General features: G+C 38.5%; 1 protein-coding gene and 1 pseudogene across 8 annotated transcripts in view; both read left to right on the forward strand.

The window, feature by feature from the left end:
* PPHLN1 (periphilin 1) overlaps nt 1–19,947 on the forward strand; it is a 129,210-nt gene that overhangs the window by 358 nt on the left and 108,905 nt on the right. For 6 of the 8 annotated variants that reach the window (XM_036251405.1, XM_036251401.1, XM_036251400.1 and 3 more), the window contains exons 2-3: nt 344–617; nt 10,744–10,835. In XM_036251405.1, the coding sequence (XP_036107298.1) occupies nt 578–617; nt 10,744–10,835 (132 nt within the window). In that variant the 5' untranslated portion in view covers nt 344–577. The remainder of the gene's footprint in view (nt 1–343; nt 618–10,743; nt 10,836–19,947) is intronic. The other 2 variants (XM_036251402.1, XM_036251403.1) reach the window with 1 other exon arrangement.
* Nucleotides 7,106–8,030, forward strand: LOC118623218 (annotated as a pseudogene).

Consider the following 19,947-nt stretch of genomic DNA (forward strand, 5'->3'; position numbering starts at 1 on the left):
ATTTACTGAATGTGTTCGACGTACCCAGTTCGGTATTAGGTACTTGGAGAGCTACAAAAAAGTGTAAAACAGGCATTTTTTTTTTTTTTTTTCTGGCGGATATCTTAATTTAGTTGGGGAGACTAGGTCAACTTAATCCAATTGGGGAGACAAAGTCAACTTGGATTCATCTTGAGTATTGGTATGGACAAATGTTGAACTTCCTGGCACCTTTTTTTCTTCCTGTAAATCTATAATGGGCGCACACAGCTTTTTTTCTAAAAGGATGTATACAGGCCCATCGATCCTACAGAAAAATCAGAAAATAATGCAAGGTAGTTTATACTTAACTTCTACCCACCAGCACACACAGACCAGGCCTCTAACCACTCCATGGGAGCCTGCGTGCCAGCAACCTGGAACCCAGAGCCTTTCCTGGAGCCTGCACAATCCAGACTGAAGCCGATGTCTTACAGAGAGACCGAAGTGCAATCCAACCAGGACACAGCTGAATTTTGAGAGGCCTGAATGCCTCGCGTCCACCAGGGGACTGCTGGGACTAATTCTCTTGGCAAACTTGTGGCCAGCCAAAACTACCATGCTTCACATCCCCGTTATCCTTGGTTACCGCCCAAGATGTAAGCCCCTTTGGTCTTCTATGCTACTACACCCTCATCCCCATGCTGCTTTGTGCTTCCCCTCACTTAATTTAGGCTATCACTGCTTCTCCCTCTTTTTTTTTTTTTTTCTACATTTCACCCCTCAACACACCTGTGCTCTTTGAAACCTCTATTCCCTGCCTAATGAACTCTTACATACTCAAGTCACTTTATGGAAAGTCTCTTTCGCCTCCTGACCTTAATTAACACTTGGCTTTTCCCTCCAGCCCTTTCAATCGAACCTTTCTCTGACACCTGCTTTTCAGATTCCGTGATGGCTGTAGCCATGTTGAACTGATTTCATTTCCTTAAATGCTTTGTCTCTCCCTCAGGGTCTTTGCGAAGGTTCTTTTCTATCTCTGTGGCATTTGTTTTCCCTGACCTCTTTCTTGACCATTTCTGTGCCTGCTAAATATCAGTTTAGCTGTCTCTTTCTCTGAGGGTTATTTCCTGACTTCCCATATACAGAGTTAGGTACCCCAGCCATGTGCTAAGTGCCCCCCACTTCCCTCATCATAGCACTTACCTCTTGTATCCTATTTGCTTGTCTCTTTGCCTTTCAACTAAGGTAGGCTGAGGGGGAGGGACTGTATTTGTCTTGTTTATTTTTGTAACTCCAGTGCCGAATCCCCAGATATTTCTTGAATGATTGCAATGCTGCAGGTACAGTCTCTGAAGTCACACAGTTGACTGTCATTTCGTGATTTTAAGATGTAAGAACTGTTCAAAAAGGGTCATTTGCTGCCCGGCCGGTGCAGTTCAGTGTATTGAGCATTGTCCCATAGACTGAGAGGTTCCCCGGTTTGATTCCCTGTAAGGGCACATGCTGGGATTTCAGGCTTGATCCCCAGTAAGGGGTGTACAGGAGGCAGCCAATCAATGTTTCTCTCTCACACATCATTGTTTCTATCTCTCTCTCCCTCTCTCTCTAAAAAATCAAAAGAAACATTTTTTAAAAAAAGGGTCATCTGCTACTCAGCTACAGCTCATTGAGGCTATGGGACTATGGGACCCCAGAGTTACCAGAGCATCCATTTTTTTCCAAGGAAAGTTGGGAGAAATAGTTTTTAATTTTATTTTATTTAAAAATATGTTTTTATTTTTATTTTTTTTTGAGAGAGAGTGGAAGGGAGAGAGAGATAGAATCATCGATGTGAGAGAGAAAACATTGGTCAAGCTGCCTCCTGCACTCCCCGTACTGGGGATTGAGCCCAAAACCCAGGCACGTTGCCTGACCGGGATCCGAACCAGGACCTCTCAGTCTATGGGAGGATGCTCAATCCACTGAGCCACACTGGCCTGGCACATTTTTTTTTTTTTAAGTGATATCTCCCAGTTTTTAAGTTTTGTCAATGGAATACAATTTTATTAAAAAAAAAAAAAATTGGGCCAAACAAGTCACATGTGGCCTGTTAGTTTGGATTCTGTTTTAAGTGTCATAGGGTTTAGAAATGGGCTTTGTGGAGAATAATAGATTTTGAACTGGACCTCTGCTGGATGGTTGGAAGTTGAATAAGATAATGGAAAGAGGTATTCCAATTTGGGAAATAAGTCAAACAACTCCAGGGCAGTGTGTGTTACCTTGTGGCACAGTGAGGAGGCTGGCATGAATGATCCTTCTGGAGAGAACAGGAGGTTAAATGAAATGATAGAGGGGGCATATGGAGGGCAGAGAAATTTGGATTTGTTACAGTTAATAAGAAACTATTTGGATTCCTGATTAGGGAAACTTCAGATATGAATGATGTATTAGCAAAGTGAATTAACTTTTTTTTTTTTTTTTTTTTATCCTCACCCGAGGGTGTTTTTGCATGTATCATCAGATAGAGCAGGAGGGAGAGAGGGAAGAAGAGAGAGAGAAACATCGATATGAGAGAGACACATCAAGTGGTTGCCACCCACACGATCCCAATCTGGGCCGGGGACAAACTGCAACCGAGGTACGTGTTCTTAGTGGGAACTGAACCCAGGACTCTCTGGTCCGCAGGCCTACACTCTAATTGCTGAGCAAAACTGGCCAGGGCTGATTATCTTTTTTTAAAGAGTGAAATGGAGAGTAAAAGACTGGAAGGAGGCTGGCCAATTAAGACTGTAACCTCCATCTAGATGTGAAATAAGATTTAGATTTGTAATCACATAGAAGCAGACATCTGGTATTTTTGTCTATGTAATTTTAGTTATTTGATCACTACAATGGACAATCAGGAATCTCCTACTATAAGTATTTAATACAATATGGTGGGTCTTATGAAAGAAGTACCCTTAAAGCATTGAAATATCAAGTAATTTGTGAAACTAATAGAGAATGCAGTACTTAACAGTTCTAAATCCCATGGTTCACTATGAGGCAGTCAGTGGTCTCCTTTTCTCTAACCTCATTTTGTTAATCCATCTTGTTTACTGCCAGGATAATATTCTAGAATGACATATTTCCCCTAACCTTATTTCTAGGCTTATAAGCCTTCAGTGAATTCCTCTAGTTTTTTGGTATGTAGTGCCATTTAATGCCCTTGAATTTGTTTTCTCTTTCCTGTTTTGTTTGTGAAGCAAAGTGATATGATTGAAAGAGCTTGGGCTTTAAAGCCATGTCGGACTGTGTCTGATTCCAGGCTCCATTTGGCTCTGGGATTTGAGCTTTTCAGAGCCTCTATGTTTTATCTGGAATGGGAGGGATAATACCTCTTTATGTGGGAAAATGAAAGCTTGTTGAATACCTATGCAGGGCTGTTTCCTACTCTTTTGCAATGTGCATCTTCTGCTCTTGTCAGTTCCATCTTTCTTACTACACGTTGTTTTCCCTAATTCCTTTCCCCTTTCATAGCTTCTATTTACTATTGTTCATCCACATTTAAGCAATCTCTCAAAATTCTGTTTAAATTTTCTTAACTATCATTTTCTACATGTCTCTCTCCCTGAGCACTGAACAATTATTAATTCTAGGAGCTACTTTGCTATATTTTGATCATTAGCATCAATGTTAGTTTGTTTCCATTGACCTTAAATCCAGTAGTCCCTCGTCCCTTCATGCTTCGAGCGGCTCCACTCTGTCGCGGTTTTTTCTAATATAGTATAGGATTTGAAAAGACCCTGATAGAGTGAAGCCGCCGCAGTCGAAGTGCGAAGTGGCCAAGGGCGACTGTATATAAAGAATCCTACTTTGCGGAAATTCATTTATCGCGGTAGAATCTGGAACTGATTAACCATGATAAAAGAGGGCTGACTGTAACTATGTTCTAAAATTTATTTGTAGTTTAGTTGTCTAGAATTTTAAACATTTTCCAGTCGAAATACTATTATGTAGTTTTAGGTTGAAGACAGCTCTTAAAAGCTTCTTGATTCAATTTAGTATGTTAGGAATAGGTTTACCTTCTTTTAGATCAGTATATCTAATTCTGAGATGTGATATGATTTTAAAAAAGTGTCAGGGTCCTACCCCAGGCCAATTATATAGGGATTTCAAAGTATAGGGCCTAGGCATTGGTATTTTTAAAAGCTCTTTAGGTGATTCTAATGTTTAGCCAGGGTCGAGAATCTCTGCTTTGGGTGCTAGAGCTAAAAGATTCTTATTGGTACTTTTTGCTTAAAAATGATTTCATTTTTAAGTGCCATGGTTGGTACCTTTTGCTTAAAAATGAAATGGCATTAATGTCAATAAAAGTGTGACAGGAACTATAATAGTGCTCATTAAATACTCAGTGCTGAGTATTTAAAAGGTACAAAGTAATATTGATATTTTCCAGAATGGCTCATATGGTAGTCATGATTATTATGTTTATTTATTTGGCTAGTATTTAATAAGTACCTCTGCTAAGCAACAGATGTCAGAGAGGTACACAGTTATTCCCTTTGCAGTAACATTTAGTTTGAGAGGGAGAACAGTAAGAAAAGTTATATGATGTTATATAATAGTGTTATAGCAGGGTGCTTTAAGAAGCCCAAAGAAAGAACAACTTTATTATTTCTAAAGAGTATAAGAAACACAACAAAATCCATCAGATACAGTGAAAGCAGTCCTAAGGGGAAAATTTATAGCCTCATAGGCCTACCTCAAGAAAGGAGAAAAATTTCAAATAAACCATCTAACTTTATATTTAAAGGAACTAGAAAGAGAATAACAAAATCCAAAGTGAGTGGAAGAAAGAAATATAAAAAGATCAGAGCAGAAGTAAACAAAATAGAATCTAAAAAAAGAATACAGCCCTGGCCAGTTTGGTTCAGTGGTTAGAGCATTGGCCTTTGGACCAGAGAGTCCTGGGTTTGGTTCCCTCTAGAGGTGCGTACCTCAGTTGCGGTTTTTACCTCGCCCTGGTTGAGGTCGTGTGGGTGGCGGCCACTCGATGTGTCTCTGTCACATTGATGTTTCTCTCTTTCCCCCTTCCTCTCTCCCTCCCGCTCTATCTGAAGATAAATGGGGGAAAAAAATGTCCTTGGGTGAGGATAAAAAAAAAATACAAAAGATCAGTGAAACCAAGAGCTAATTCTTTGAAAAGATAAACAAAACTGACAAAACTTAACTAGACTCTGGTCAAGAAAAAAAGGAGAGAGGACCTAAAAAAGGAGAGAGAAATATCAACTGAGACCACAGGATTATAAGGAAACATGCCAACATAATCTGGATGAAATGGATAAATTCCTAGAAACATACAATCTGCTAAAACTCAATCAGGAAAAAGCAGAAAATATGAATAGACAGATTACAACTAATAAAATTGAAACAGTAATCAAAACACTTCCAACAAACAAAGCCCTGGCTTCACAGGTGAATTTTACCAAACATTCAAGAACTAACACTGTCCTTCTTAAACTATTCCAAAAAATTCAAGAGGAGAGAAGACTCCCAAGCTCATTTTACGAGGCCAGCATCATACTAATTCCAAACCAGATAAAGACACTACAAAGAAAGAAAATTTTAGGCCATATCCCTGATGAACGTAGATGCTAAAATTCTCAACAAAATATTAGCAAACCAGATCCAGCAATACATTAAAAAGATCATACACCATGATCAAGTGGGATTTATTCTGGGGATGCAAGGTGGTACAATATCTGCAAATCAGTTAACATGATACACCACATAAACAAAATGAAAGGTAAAACTCACATGATCATATTAATAGATACAGAAAAAGCATTGATGAAATCCAGCACCTTTTTATGATAAAAATTTTTAGTAAAGTGGGACTAGAGGAAATATACCTCAACGTAATAAAGGCCATATATGAAAACCCACAGCCAACATCATACTCTTAAGATCAGGAATAAGACAGGATGTCTGCTTTCGCCACTCTTATTAAACATAGTACTGGAAGGCATAGCCACAGCAGTCAGACAAGAAATAAAAACCATCCAGGCCTGGCTGGTTTGGTTCAGTGGTTAGAGCGTTGGCCTGTGGACCAAAGACTCATGGGTTTGATTCTGGTCAAGGGCATGTACCTTGGTTGCAGTTTGGTCCCCAGCCCTGGTTGGGGTCGTGTGGGAGGCAACCAATCGATGTGTCTCTCTCACATCGATGTTTCTCTCTCTCCCTCCTTCCCTCCCACTGTGTCTGAAGATACATGGAGGAATGCCCTCAGGTGAGGATTAAAATAATAAATAAATAAATAGGCATCCAAATTGGAAAGGAAGAAGTAAAACTCATTATTTTCAGATGACATGAAACTGTATATAGAGAACCCTAAAGATGCCACAAAAAAACTGCTAGAACCAATAAATGAGTTCAGTAAAGTAGCAGGATACAAAAATAAACATACAGAAATCAGTTGCATTTTTATATTTATTTATTTATTTTTGTTAATCCTCACCTGAGGCTGTTTTCCCACTGATTTTTAGGTAGAGTGGAAGAAAGGGAGAGGGGGAGGGAGGGAGAGGTGGGGGGGGGGGAGAGAGAGAAGAAGAAGAGGAAGAGGAAGAAGTAGAAGATCCATGTGGGAGAAACACATTGATTGGTTTCCTCCTGCGTGACCCTGGCCAGGCAGGGATGAAACCTGCAACCCAGGTATGTGCCCTTGACCAGGAATCAAACCTGCAGTCCTTTGGTCTGCCTGCCCATGCTCTAACCTCTGATCCAAACGGTCAGGGCTCTGTCGCATTTGTATACACCAATAATGAACTATCAGAAAAGGAACCTAAGTAAACAGTCTTACTTATAATTGTGTAAAAAAACAAATCAGAAATCTTAGAATAAATTTTAAAAAAAATTTTTTTTATTGATTTTTTTAGAGAGAGAGGAAGGGAGAAGGAGAGAGATAGAAACATCAATGAGAGAGAACACTGATTGGCTGCCTCCTGCATTCCCTCCACTGGAGATTGGGCTCACAACCTGGTCATGTGCCCTGACCAGGAATTGAACTGGTGCCCTCTTGGTGCAAGGGTCGACACTCAACCACTGAGCCACACGGGCTGGGTAAAACCTCAGAATAAATTTAACCAAAGGTGCAAGAAACCTGTACTTGGGAAATTATAAGACAATGAAGGAAAAATTGAGCCCAGCTGGTATGGCTCAGTGGTTGAGCATCAACCCATGCACCAAGAGGTCGCCAATTTGATTCCCAGTCGGGGCAGGTGCCCAGGTTGTGGGCCTGATCCCCAGTGGGAGGCATGCAGGAGGCGGCCAGTCAATGTTCTCTCTTATCAATGTTTCTAAATCTTTCTCGCTCTCCCTTCCTCTCTCTCTAAAATCAATAAAGAAAATTTTTTTTAAAAAAAATTGAAGATACAAATAAGTGGAAGCATATACCATGTTTATGGATAGGAAGAATTAACATCATTAAAATTTCCATACTAGCTCTTTCCAACCCGTGCCAAGTCTTGGGCATCTCTCGGGACAACTGGCACAAGCACAAGGGACAACTGGCACAAAAGAAGCGACAATATGAGCTGAGATGCCCTGCTGCCAACGCTAAAATTGGACCCCACTGTACATCCACGTGCGATGAGGCAACAAGAAGTACCGAGCCTTGAGACTGGACATAGGCAACTTTGGGGACTCCCAGTGTTGTATCCACAAAACAAGAATTATTGATGTGGTCTACAGTGCATCCAACAATGAACTAGTCAACACCAAGAGCCTAGTAAAGGACTGCATTGTGCTCCTTGACAGCACAGTGAATCCACCAAGCACTGCTTCTGGGCCGGAAGAAGGGGGCCAAGCTGACTTATGAGGAGGAAGAGATTTTAAACAAAAATCGATCAAAGAAAATTCAGAAGAAATATAATGAAAGGAGAAAGAATGTTAAAATCAGCGGTCTTCTTGAGGAGCAGTTCTAGCAGGGCAAACTTCTTGCATGCATCCCTTAAAGCCCAGGCCAGTGTGGCTGTGCAGATGGTTATGTGCTAGAGGGCAAGGAGCTGGAGTTCTATCTGAAGAAAATCAAGGCCCAGAAAGGCAAATAAATCTTCCCTATCTTAGCTCATGCAGTAAACATGTTTGTTCTAAAACAAAACAAAACAAAACAAAGCTCATACTATCCAAAACAATTATTGATTCAATGCAAATCCTATCAAGATACCAATGGTATATTTCACAAAACTAGAACAAATACTCCAAAAATTTATGTGGAACCACAAACGATCCCAAATTGCCACAGCAGTTTTGAAAAAGACAGAGTTGGAGGAATCACGCTGCCTGATATCAAACTACGCAACATGGTCATAGTAATCAAAACAGCATGGTTCTAGCCCTAGTCAGTTTGGCTCAGCAGTTAGAGTGTTGTCCTGCGGTCCAGAGAGACCCAGGTTCGGTTCCCGCTAAGGGCATGTACCTCGGTTGCAGTTTGTCCCCGACCCTGGTTGGGTTGTGCAGGTGGCAGCCACTCAATGTGTCCCTTTCACGTCGATGTTTCTCTCTTTCTCTTTCTCTCCCAGTCTATCTGAACAAAACGTGGAAAAATGTCCTCAGGTGAGGATAAAAAACAAAAACAGCATGGTTCTGGCATAAAAACAGATGTATAGATCAATGGAACAGAATAGAGAACCCAGAAATAACCCCACACCTTTATGATCAGTTAATATTTGACAAAGGAGGCCGGAACATGCAATGGAGTAAAGATAGTCTATTTAATAAATGGTTTTGGAAAATTTGGACAGATAAGTGCAAAAAAATGAAACTAGACACTTTTTTTACACCATCCATAAGAATAAATTAAAAATGAATTAAATACTTAAATGTTAGACTGGAAACCCTAAAAATTCTAGAAGAAAAAAACAGGCAGTAAAATCTTTTTTCATAGAAATATTATTTCTGATATGTCTCCCTGGGCAAGGGAAACAAAAAAATATGTAATAAACAGCCCTGGCTGGTTTGGCTCAGCGTTTAGAGCGTCGGTGCGGTCCACAGAGACCCAGATTCGGTTCCCGCTAAGGGCATGTACCTCGGTTGCAGTTTGTCCCCAGCCCTGGTTGGGTCGTGTGGGTGGCAGCCACTCGATGTGTCCCTTTCACATCGATGTTTCTCTCTCCCTCCCTCCCACTCTATCTGAACAAAAAATGGAAAAAAATGTCCTCGGGTGAGGATAAAAAAAAATATATATATATAAACAAATGAAACTACATAAAACTAAAAAGCTTTTACACAGCAAAAGAAATCATCAGTGAAATGAAAAGGCAATCCATGGAATGGGAGAACATATTTGTCAGTGATACATCTGATAAAGGGTTTAGTATCCAAAATTTATAAAGAACTCATACAACTCAACACCAAAAAACCCCGAAAATCCAATTAAAACATGGGTAAAGGACCTGAAAAGACACTTCTCCAAAAAGGACATGTGAAAAGATGCTCAGTGTGACTAATCATCAGAGAAATGCAAATTAAAACCACAATTGAGATGTCTTCCCTGAGATATTTTCCCTCACAGATTTGTGGACTATGCATCTGGACTTGTTGCCCTGTTTTCTGTATATGAAAAGCCCCTAACTTAGTAGCTGTCCCATTTTCATTTCTTGGCTCATATTAATCCTCTACACTTCAGGATGATTCACAGTTCTTGGCTCAGAACCTGCTCCATAATTACTTCACTCTTTCCTGGTTCTGTCCTGTTAACAGTTTGTCAGTTGTTATTTACTTAAGGCTGTCAAGCTACTGCCTATAGGCCACCTGCCTGTTTTTGTAAATAAAATTTTATTGGAATATGACCACACCTATACATTTAGGTACATTGCCTATGGCTGCTTTCTTACTGTAATAGTAGAATTGAGTCATTGTGACAGAGAACTGTGACCTGCAAAGCCAAAAATATTATCTAGTCCTCTACAGAAAAGTTTGACAACTTCTGATCTCCTGTTTTGCCATTACATATAAATGACCTTTGGGCTGTTTCCTGCACCCTTTTCTCATCTTTCTTATTTGCCTTTCTTACCTTATCTTCTGCCTACTCACAGATTCTGTTTTCTTCTGGACTCTGTAATGTACTGCATTAGTCTCTACCCAGAACATGTCAGCACTCAAAGTAGGAAGCCTTTCTCTGCATCCCAAACATGAAAAATGCTGACAGAACTTTTATTTTAATTTCAAATTATAGAAGGGTGCCTTTGCATTAAAATACACATAACATTAAAAACAATCAAGAATGATTTGTTTCAGGGTTTGTTGAGTATGTTTTTACAGGATTGTTTACACTTTTTTTTTTCACTTAAAATCATATTAAACATAGAGAAGTTGTAAGTTCTAAGAATGTAGAAAAGCAAAAAACATATTGTACAAACCATCCCCTAAGAAATCGGTGTAGCTTTGCTGATCAGCTTTTTAAACTATTTTGAATCTCTTCCAAATTTTACTATATGAGAGTGAAGAAATATTTGTGGTCTTAAGGACCTCCTTCCCATAATTGATGGGGACAAATTCTTTGAATCTTTAAATAGACTTGGAAATTGAAGGAAGGTGGAGCTTTCTATTATTTTCTTTAAAAGAAAACCTCAAAATTATTTGGAAGAAGAATTGCCTTAATCATTCTTTTTTCCTTTTGGTTACTTAACATTTTTTTTCTTCTTAAGTATCTCTGGAAAATATTTGTGTTGGAAAGTAATCACTTACTCCTTCATTTTCTCCATTATTTCTTAGTAACATAGAAAATATATATAATTCTTTTGTTTCTTTCGTATCCTTTAGTGGCTTACAGAAGAGATGAAATGTGGTCTGAGGGACGACATGACTATGAAAGGCTTCCAAGAGAACGAGCACCTCCTCGAAACCACCCCAGTGTAAGTTGCTTTTACATGTAGAATAATTCAAAACCTAGAGTTTAAGTAAATTTGGTGCACCAAATTTTGGCCTTTTAACAAAATCTTCAGGTGCCAAAAATTTACCATTCTAGGTTGAAATATAGATAGATTAAACTTATCCTTTAAAAGTTAAAAATTTGAAAGTAAAGGCCAACATTTTAATCCTTATTTTATATTTTTGGCTTATATTTCTAAAATGGAGGGTTAATTTGTAGAGAAAATTTTAGGTTTGATAAAGGTCAGTCCATCAGTTAACAAAGAAGTATTTAAGAGCCTGTTCCTTTTATTTGACTATCACCTGTTTTTCTATATTCCTAAAAATGTTTGCAAACTGGATATACGAGATTCTAAAGGGGCAGGCAGGCAGCTTCTGGTATGCGGTCTTACTGCTTGTCCCTCTGTGGCTCTGTGAATTGGAAATTTTGAACCAGATCTTTTTTTCAAGTAGCTTGCTGGTTTGCTTATTAATATTTTCCTAGCACTATATGTAATATATTGCACATAGTAGGAGCTCAGTGTTTTCTGAATAAATATATGTACTCCCCAAAATCCTACATAGAGACCCAAGGGAGGGTTTGGGGAATATCAAGAAGCCGTCAATCTTCAACTTTTGCACAGGCCCATTCTAAGCACCAGGGGATTGGGCTTGTGGTCAGGGTGTATGGATTTTTTTGTTCATATGTTAGTTGTTTATTATTTATATATTATAAATAAATCCTACAGCCCACTTTGATGGGTGGTATTACCTTCATGATTGTCATTTGGCCTGGGTTACAGCTTAGGTTGGGGTTGATCTAAAATTATTTAAGATGGAAAAAATGAAGAGACCATACATATTTCAGAATGAGCAGACTTAATTATTACTATATTGATACCTTTTAAAGTTAATTTATAGACTTTATGTTTCTGATCCCAATATTTAAATATTTTTCAACCTTGATAAAAATATTTTATAGTTTACCTGGAACAAACAAGTGATATAGATAAACATGATGTAGGACTAATGCAGGGATGGGAAATGGGATGACTTTCTTTAGAGCCCCCATCAGCTCGCGGATATATCCCATTAGGAATTTATTTTTCAATGATAATTAAAATAATTTTCTGTGTGATTATGCTACCAATTGGATGTACAGTTCAGTTTTTTTTTTTACTTTGTTTTCAATTTCGGGAGATTGCCCTTTTTCTTTTTTAATTAGATTTTTTATTTTAATTTAACATATTTACATGGCTCTAAATTATAAAATAAGGTACAGAGAGGGGATAACTTACTTTAAATGGTAATTTGTTGTAATTATACATTTAACTAGTGCCTGCTTATTACAGGTGAAGGATTTTATTTATAAACTTCCTAATCTTCAAAACAATACTTAGTGTTGAATGGTACAACATTTATAGAACCCAGTAGAATGTTTTGGAAACTATAAAATGTAGGCAGGGATTTATATACAGGACTGTAATTTCAGACAATGGGAATTACTCATAATGAAATCATGGAAGGAGTTATGTTATAAAACCTCTAGTACACCATTCTGCATTATGTTTGCATACTGTGTTATATTATCGAACATGTTGCAGTGCAAGTTGGTTTAAAGAGCTATGAAAACTGGAAGCAGAGAGACCTGCCAGGAGGCTTTTGCTAGGCAAGGGAGCTAGTTCAAACAAGCTGTGGAAGAGTTTTAAGATGGGAATAATCAGTTATATCAGTGTCATGTGGACCAATAAGAAGGGCCCTGGAGACCTTCAGTTAGATCATTGTATGAGAAAGGATTTGAGAAAGTTCCTATCTAATAGCCTTTGTTTTTCTCTGAAATAAGAGATAGCAAGATCATTTGTTCAAAGTTGAGTTAGAAGAACACTTGAGGCCATCACTGAAGTTTTGGAGTAAACATTGCAGATACCTCCTAACCAGGGGTGTTTAATAAGACTTGCTAAGGGACAGTATTTTTGTGCACCATACATTTTATACCTTAGTAGCCAAGTTTAGGATTGGGGAAAGCAAGTTGTATTGATTTAGGATTGCAGGAAGATAAGGGTTTTGAAGGTTCTGACCCAGAGAATTATTGAGGTAATATATAATGAGATACGGACTGTTTTAGAAAGGGAGTGAGACTGTGAGAGGGATAGTGGATTGAAAGAAGTGAGGGGTTGAGGAACAAGAAAGGCTTAGTGCTTTGAAAACCAGGGTGTGGCAGAAGGATAGGCAATTGGTGTTTTAGTGTCAAGTTTTCAAAATGAACACTTCTGGGTGATTGAAGTTCAATATATGGTGGTAGGGAACAGAAGGTGGGTGGAGGTAGCTGGAGTTGAGATCAAGAAAACTTTGAGGCTAGATTTTTGGATCAGAGATTTAGATTAGAGGCTTTAAATCCTTGCTATACATTAAAATTACCTAGGGAGCTCTTAAATACCAATGCATGGGCCCCATCCCAGATAATTACGTCATAGTTATCTGCAGGTAGGATCTAGACATCAGTGTTGTTTAAAAGTTCATTAGGTGATTATTATATGAAGGGTTAGATATGCAGGTTGTAGATGAACACTGAAGTCACAATATCAGGAGTTGAGGTAAAGATCACAGGTTGATGGAAGTCCTCAGTCAATGAAGATACTGTAGTAAAATCTGAACAAACCAAAACATTTTCATTTTATACCACTTTTGTATGTGTAAATGTGAAACAGAGGTCCTTTGCCTTTGTAAAATAATTTCAATAGCAGTAAGCAGATAGACGAGTTTTATACCATAGCTGCTGTTGAAATCAGACTAGCTGTACTCAACTATATCTAACTGCCCAATGGGAAATCTTACTTAAGTTCTCTGGCTACTTGGTTTCTTGTAGAGGGGGAGGAAGTTAGATTGCTTTTCTCCATTTGAGAGCACAGAACATGCCCAGACAGGTTCATTCTTCTCCTTTTTCTTCTTTTAATTCCATTAGAATGGTCTCTCCATTCCCCTAATCAACCTCTCCTAGTTTATAAATCTTTCTGTATTCTCACATTCCCCTTCCTCAAAACTCAGATACATTTTCTTCTGATGAACTGGGCCTTATTTTGATTAGTCACATAAAGCCTTTCCTTTTCCTCAATATATTATGACCCTTTGGTGGCTCTTGGAAATTATGCCTTCTATGTTACACCTACATTTTAGTTAAATAAAGCATAGATTCTTAACCTTTTTTTTTTTTGTGCCATGGAAGGTGAAGCCCATGGATATCTTCTAATAGTGTTTTAAAAGGAGACCACTTATTTGAATATAATAAACCATTAAAAACCAAATTTGTGCTCAGCTGGTGTGGTTCAGTGGATTGAGCATCATCCCATGCAACTAGAGGTTGCCTATTCAATTCCCAGTCACGGCACATGCCCAGGTTTTGGGCTCAATTCCCAGTATGGGGCATGCAAGAGATAGCTGATTGATGTTTGTCTCTCGTTGATGTTTCTTTCTCTCTCTCCCTCTTCCTTCCTCTCGATATCTAAAAACTTAATAAAAATATATTAAAAAAAATTAAAACCAAATTTGTGATGTAGTGATGTATACTTCTTTAGTAGATCATTAAATCATTAAATATCAAGAGCTAGTGGTAGGGATTTTTTGCTATTTTTTCAAAGTAGTGATAAGTGTAAATGATGTTTTGAGATATTTGTAATAGCAGTAACTTATTATAAAAATATCTGATTTCTGTAGTGATGAAGCCACAGGTACTGCTATTATTGTGTTTGTTGCCTATATTTAGGTGAAAAAGTAATTTTATATTTACATCTAATTTCATGGACTCAACTGAAACTTTGGGTTAAAGTGTTTGGTAAGTGACACTAAAACTAGAAATGTAAATCAATAAGGTTATAATTTCTGGCTTTGGATTTAACAAAAAGTAACTTCAAAGTTTAAAAATATTTGCTTATGATGCAAAGATCATTGAATATTATCTTAAAAACTATATTGATATATCATATTGACAGTGCAAGAATGTTCATAAGCAGTACTATTCATAAGAATTTCAAAAGGACAACAATCTGAATGTCCAGCAATAGAATGGATAAGTTAATTTTCAATCATACGTCAATGAAAATGAATGGAATTTCCCCAAATGCAACAGCATGTATGAATCTCACAAACATAATACTAAAAGAAAGAAACCAGACATGAGAATATATCTTCTATGTTTTCTTTTATATAAAGTTTCAAAACAGGCAGAAATAGCCAAAAAGTGACTACTTTTGGAAGACAGAGGTAGTGACTGGGAGAGAGCACAGGCAGGCTCTTGCCTTGCTAGGAAATGTTCAGTTTCTTGATCTGAGTGGTAATTACACAGTGTGATTAACTTAAGAAAATTTATCCAGGAGTACATTTATGATTTGTATACCTTTTGGATGTATGTCATCAGTTATAATTTTACTTAAAGTTTGAAAAGGCGTATTATTTTTTTCTAAATATAAGACTGTAGTTAATTCTTTTTTTTTTTTTTTTTTATCCTCACCCGAGGACATTTTTGCATTTATCTTCAGATAGAGCGGGAGGGAGAGAGGAAGGGAGAGAGAGAAATACCACGTGAGAGAAACACATCAAGTGGTTGTCACCCACCGGACCCCAACTGGGGCCGGAGACAGACCACAATCGAGGTACGTGTTCTTAGCGGGAACCGAACTTGGGTCTCTCTGGTTCACCGGCTGATGCTCTACCAGCGGTTTTCAACCTGTGTGTCATGACCCCTTTGGGCGTCAAACGACCCTTTCACAGGGGTCGCCTAAGACATAACAGTAGCAAAATTACAGTTATGAAGTAGCAACGAAAATAATTTTATGGTTGGGGGTCACCACAACATGAGGAACTGTATTAAAGGGTCTGCGGCATTAGGAAGGTTGAGAACCACTGGTAACCGCTGAGCCAAACCGGCTAGGACTGTAGTTAATTCTTTTAAAAGTGAGAAACCACTATCATTAGTGCCTGGGGTGGAGAAAGATAGTACTCTATTTTATTTTTTATATTTGGGTTCTGTTCTCTAACAGAAAAGCACTTTTACTGCATTTTTTTCTTCTTCTGCCTTTGCCCATTCATTCCCAATTCTGATACATCAGGAATGTATTTGAGGAACTATGGGATATGATATATAGTATGACTTGAAGGGGAGACTTGAGAAGTACCTACTACACTGTTATGGCCTCATAAGTAAGAGCAGATATTTTGTAGGCTCCTCGCTTTGATGAACCTGGAAAAGCAATTGAATGCTCTTATATTTTGGTGCCCATATTAAATCATACTAAATTTGAGTATTTGAAAGCTTATCCTCAATGTACAACTTGATGAACATGCAGTGTGCATTCATTATTTTAACACTTTATAGCATTTAAATTCATGTAGATAGGAGATAAAGCCCAAAGGGGTGCACTGCAGAGAATCTGCATGTAAGCATACACATTCCTCCCTTGGAAGGAAATTGGTTATTGCAGAAAATCTGCATTTAACTTCTGGATGTCTATAAGGTCCTTATTTTTAAAAGCATGCTTTCTACTCTTTAACTTATAATTTCTATGAACTTGATTATCTGATTTCTTAGATTTTATCAAGTTTTATGACAAAATAGCATTTTGATACTACTTAACATTCACTTTGGAAGTCCATCTTACTAGTTTGATGGAAAACAGATAGGTAATATGGAACATTTTAATGCATTACAACATAAAATGTCCATTTTCCATTGGCTTATTTTATTAAAATATGTTTTTATTGATTTTTTTCTTTTTTTTTAGAAAGAGGAAGGGAGAGAGAGATAGAAACATCAGTGTGAGAGAGAAACATAGACCAGCTGCCTCCTGCATGCCCCATCCTGGGGATTGAGCCAGCAACTTGGGCGTGTGTCCTGACCGGGAATCCAACTAGAACCTCTCAGTCCATGGGACAACATTCAGTCCACAGAACCACACTGGCTGGACCGACTGTCTTATTTTAACATGGGGACAATTTCAGTTTCAGAATTTGTAGAGGTTGTCAAGTTTGAAAATTGGGATCACAGCATTAGCAGCATGTATTCTGGGCATTGTAATATATTTGGGGCTAAAGCCATCTGTTTGTTTCCATCTGCCTTCTTATGGTCTTTTAACAAACACATATTACATAAAAGATTTTCTAATCTTAATGGCAGTGAGAATTGTAAAGATGGAGGGTAGCAATGTCAGTAACACTTTTTTCCTAACACATTCAGTTAATTTTGAGTTACACGATTAGGATTTTTTTTTTTTAATCCTCACTCGAGGACATTTTTTTTGTTTTTTTTTTGTTCAGGTAGAGCGGGAGGGAGAGAAAGGAACAGAGAGAGAGAAACATCAATGTGAAAGGGACACATCGAGTGGCTGCCACCCGCACGACCAACCAGGGCCGGGGACAAACTGCAACCGAGGTACATGCCCTTAGCGGGAACCGAACCAGGGTCTCTCAGGACCGCAGGCCGACGCTCTAACCGCTGAGCCAAACCGGCCAGGGCTTTTTTTTTTTTTTTTTATCCTCATCCGAGGACATTTTTCCATTTTTTGTACAGACAGAGTGGGAGGGAGAGAGAAGAAGAGAGAGAGAGAGGGAAACATCGATGTGAAAGGGACACATCGAGTGGCTGCCACCCGCACAACCAACCAGGGCCGGGGGACAAACTGCAACCAAGGTACGTGCCCTTAGCGGGAACCGAACCCAGGTCTCTCGGGACCACAGGCGGACGCTCTAACCGCTGAGCCAAACCGGCCAGGGCACGATTAGGATTTTTATTTTTATTTTTATTTTTTTATTTTATTTTATTTTTTTTTTATCCTCATTCGAGGACATTTTTCCATTTTTTTGTACAGACAGAGTGGGAGGGAGAGAGAGGAAGGGAGAGAGAGGGAAACATCGATGTGAAAGGGACACATCGAGTGGCTGCCACCCGCACGACCAACCAGGGCCGGGGACAAACTGCAACCGAGGTACATGCCCTTAGCGGGAACCGAACCCGGGTCTCTCCGGACCGCAGGCGGACGCTCTAACCACTGAGCCAAACCGGCCAGGGCTAGGATTTTTAATTAAGTATTTTAAGCAGTATTATATAGGATATGTATATGATTAAATAGCTAAATTGACTATTTCAAGTTAAATAAACGAAAAATTTCTGTATTACATTTTGGGTACACTTATATTTGAGAATGTATGAAACAAATATATGTCCCATATATTCCTTACAAGGCCTCAGAAATTAACAAAATTATGTTCAGAATTCACTAAAGAATTTAATTTTGATCAGCCAAACTATCTAGGAGAGAGAAATAACCAATGACAAAAATTTTAGAAGCATTCAACTAACCCAAGGAAATTTTGTTTAACTACTTAATTAAAAATCCTAATCGTGTAACTCAAAATTAACTGAATGTGTTAGGAAAAAAGTGGAAATATTCCTTTTCTTCCCACTCCTATGTCATGAAACACTTTTATTTTAAATGTTGACATGCACATTTTAACTCCTGTTCTCTTTATGCCTCACATTTTTTTATTGTTTTATATAGTCACTGTTTATGTAAGTTTACCCATGTAAGTACAACTTTTACCAGTATTGTGTTATGAAGGTTTCAAACATACAGCAGAGTTGAAAGGATTTTAGTTATATTGAAACTTTATATTCAACTATTAACATTATACCGAACTTGCTTTATTATCTATTTATTCTTCTATCTATCCTTTATTCATTTACTTAATCCATCTAATTTTTTTTTTTCTTTATTGATTTTAGAGAGTGAGGAAGGGAGAGGGAGAGAGACAGAAACATTGATGAAAGAGAACATTCATTGGCCACCTCCTGCATGCCCCCCACTGGGGATTGGGCCCACAGCCTGGGCATGTGCCCTGACCGGGGAATCTAACCAGCGACCTCGTGGTACATGGGTTGATGTTCAGCCATAGAGCCACACCGGCTGGGCTAATCCATCTAATCTTTTGGATGCATTTCTTTTTTTCTTTTTTTCTTTTTTTTATCCTCACCCGACATTTTCCATTTTTTGTTCAGGTAGAGTGGGAGGGAGAGAGAGGAAGAGAGAGAGAGAGAGAAACATCGATGTGAAAGGGACACATCGAGTGGCTGCCACCCGCACAACCAACCGGGGCCGGGGACAAACTGCAACCGAGGTACGCGCCCTTAGCGGGAACCGAACCCGGGTCTCTCAGGACCGCAGGCCGACGCTCTAACCGCTGAACCAAACCGGCCAGGGCATGGATGCATTTCAAAGTAAACTGGGTAACAGTACATTTCCTTAACTACTCAAGCATGCATAGCATTAGCCAAAATGCACTGTTTCTTAAAATTATTTTTCAATGTGAAAATTACTGCATGAAATGCAAAATCTTAATTGTTAATTTACTGTTGATTGAGTAATGTTATTTTAGAGCTACCCTAGTAGGCATTTTACTTTTATTTTTTTATAGAGAGAGAGGAAGAGGGTGGAGAGAGAGAGAGAGAGAAACATTTATCTCACATCGATTGGTTGCCTCCTGCTTGCACGCTGACTGATTGAACCTGCAACCCAGGTACATGCCCTTGACTAGGAATTGAACCCGAGACCCTTCAGTAAGCTGGCTGATACTCTAACCATTGAGCAATCCCAGTGTTTTACTTTCTTGACTAACAGAATTGCAACAACTTAATTTTCTTTTGTTGTCACTATTTTCAGAGAGATAAAATCAGTTCTTGACTAGTTCTATAACAATATGTCCCAATTTTCTGGGGCAGTTTCAGTTTAACATATTTTATACATTATTCCCAAAAGGCATTCAAATGACTCAGAATATTTCATTGAAAGTTCAGCAAGAGAGCTTGGCCAATCAGAATGGTTCAGTTGGTTTGAGCATCATCCTGTGTACTGAAAGGTTGTGGGTTCGATTTCTGGTCAGGACACATACCTGAGTTGTGGGTTTGATCCCCAGTTGGGGAGTGCACGGAAGGCAACCCATCAATGTTTCTTGCATGGATATCTCTCTCCCTCTCTCTCTCTCTCTCTCTTTATGTGTATACATATATATATATATATCTCCCCCCTTCCTTGTTCTAAGCATGAGGATTTAAAAAGAAAATTCAGCCAGCGA

The sequence above is a fragment of the Molossus molossus genome, unplaced genomic scaffold, assembly GCF_014108415.1.
Source record: "Molossus molossus isolate mMolMol1 unplaced genomic scaffold, mMolMol1.p scaffold_m16_p_10, whole genome shotgun sequence".
NCBI lineage: Eukaryota > Metazoa > Chordata > Mammalia > Chiroptera > Molossidae > Molossus > Molossus molossus.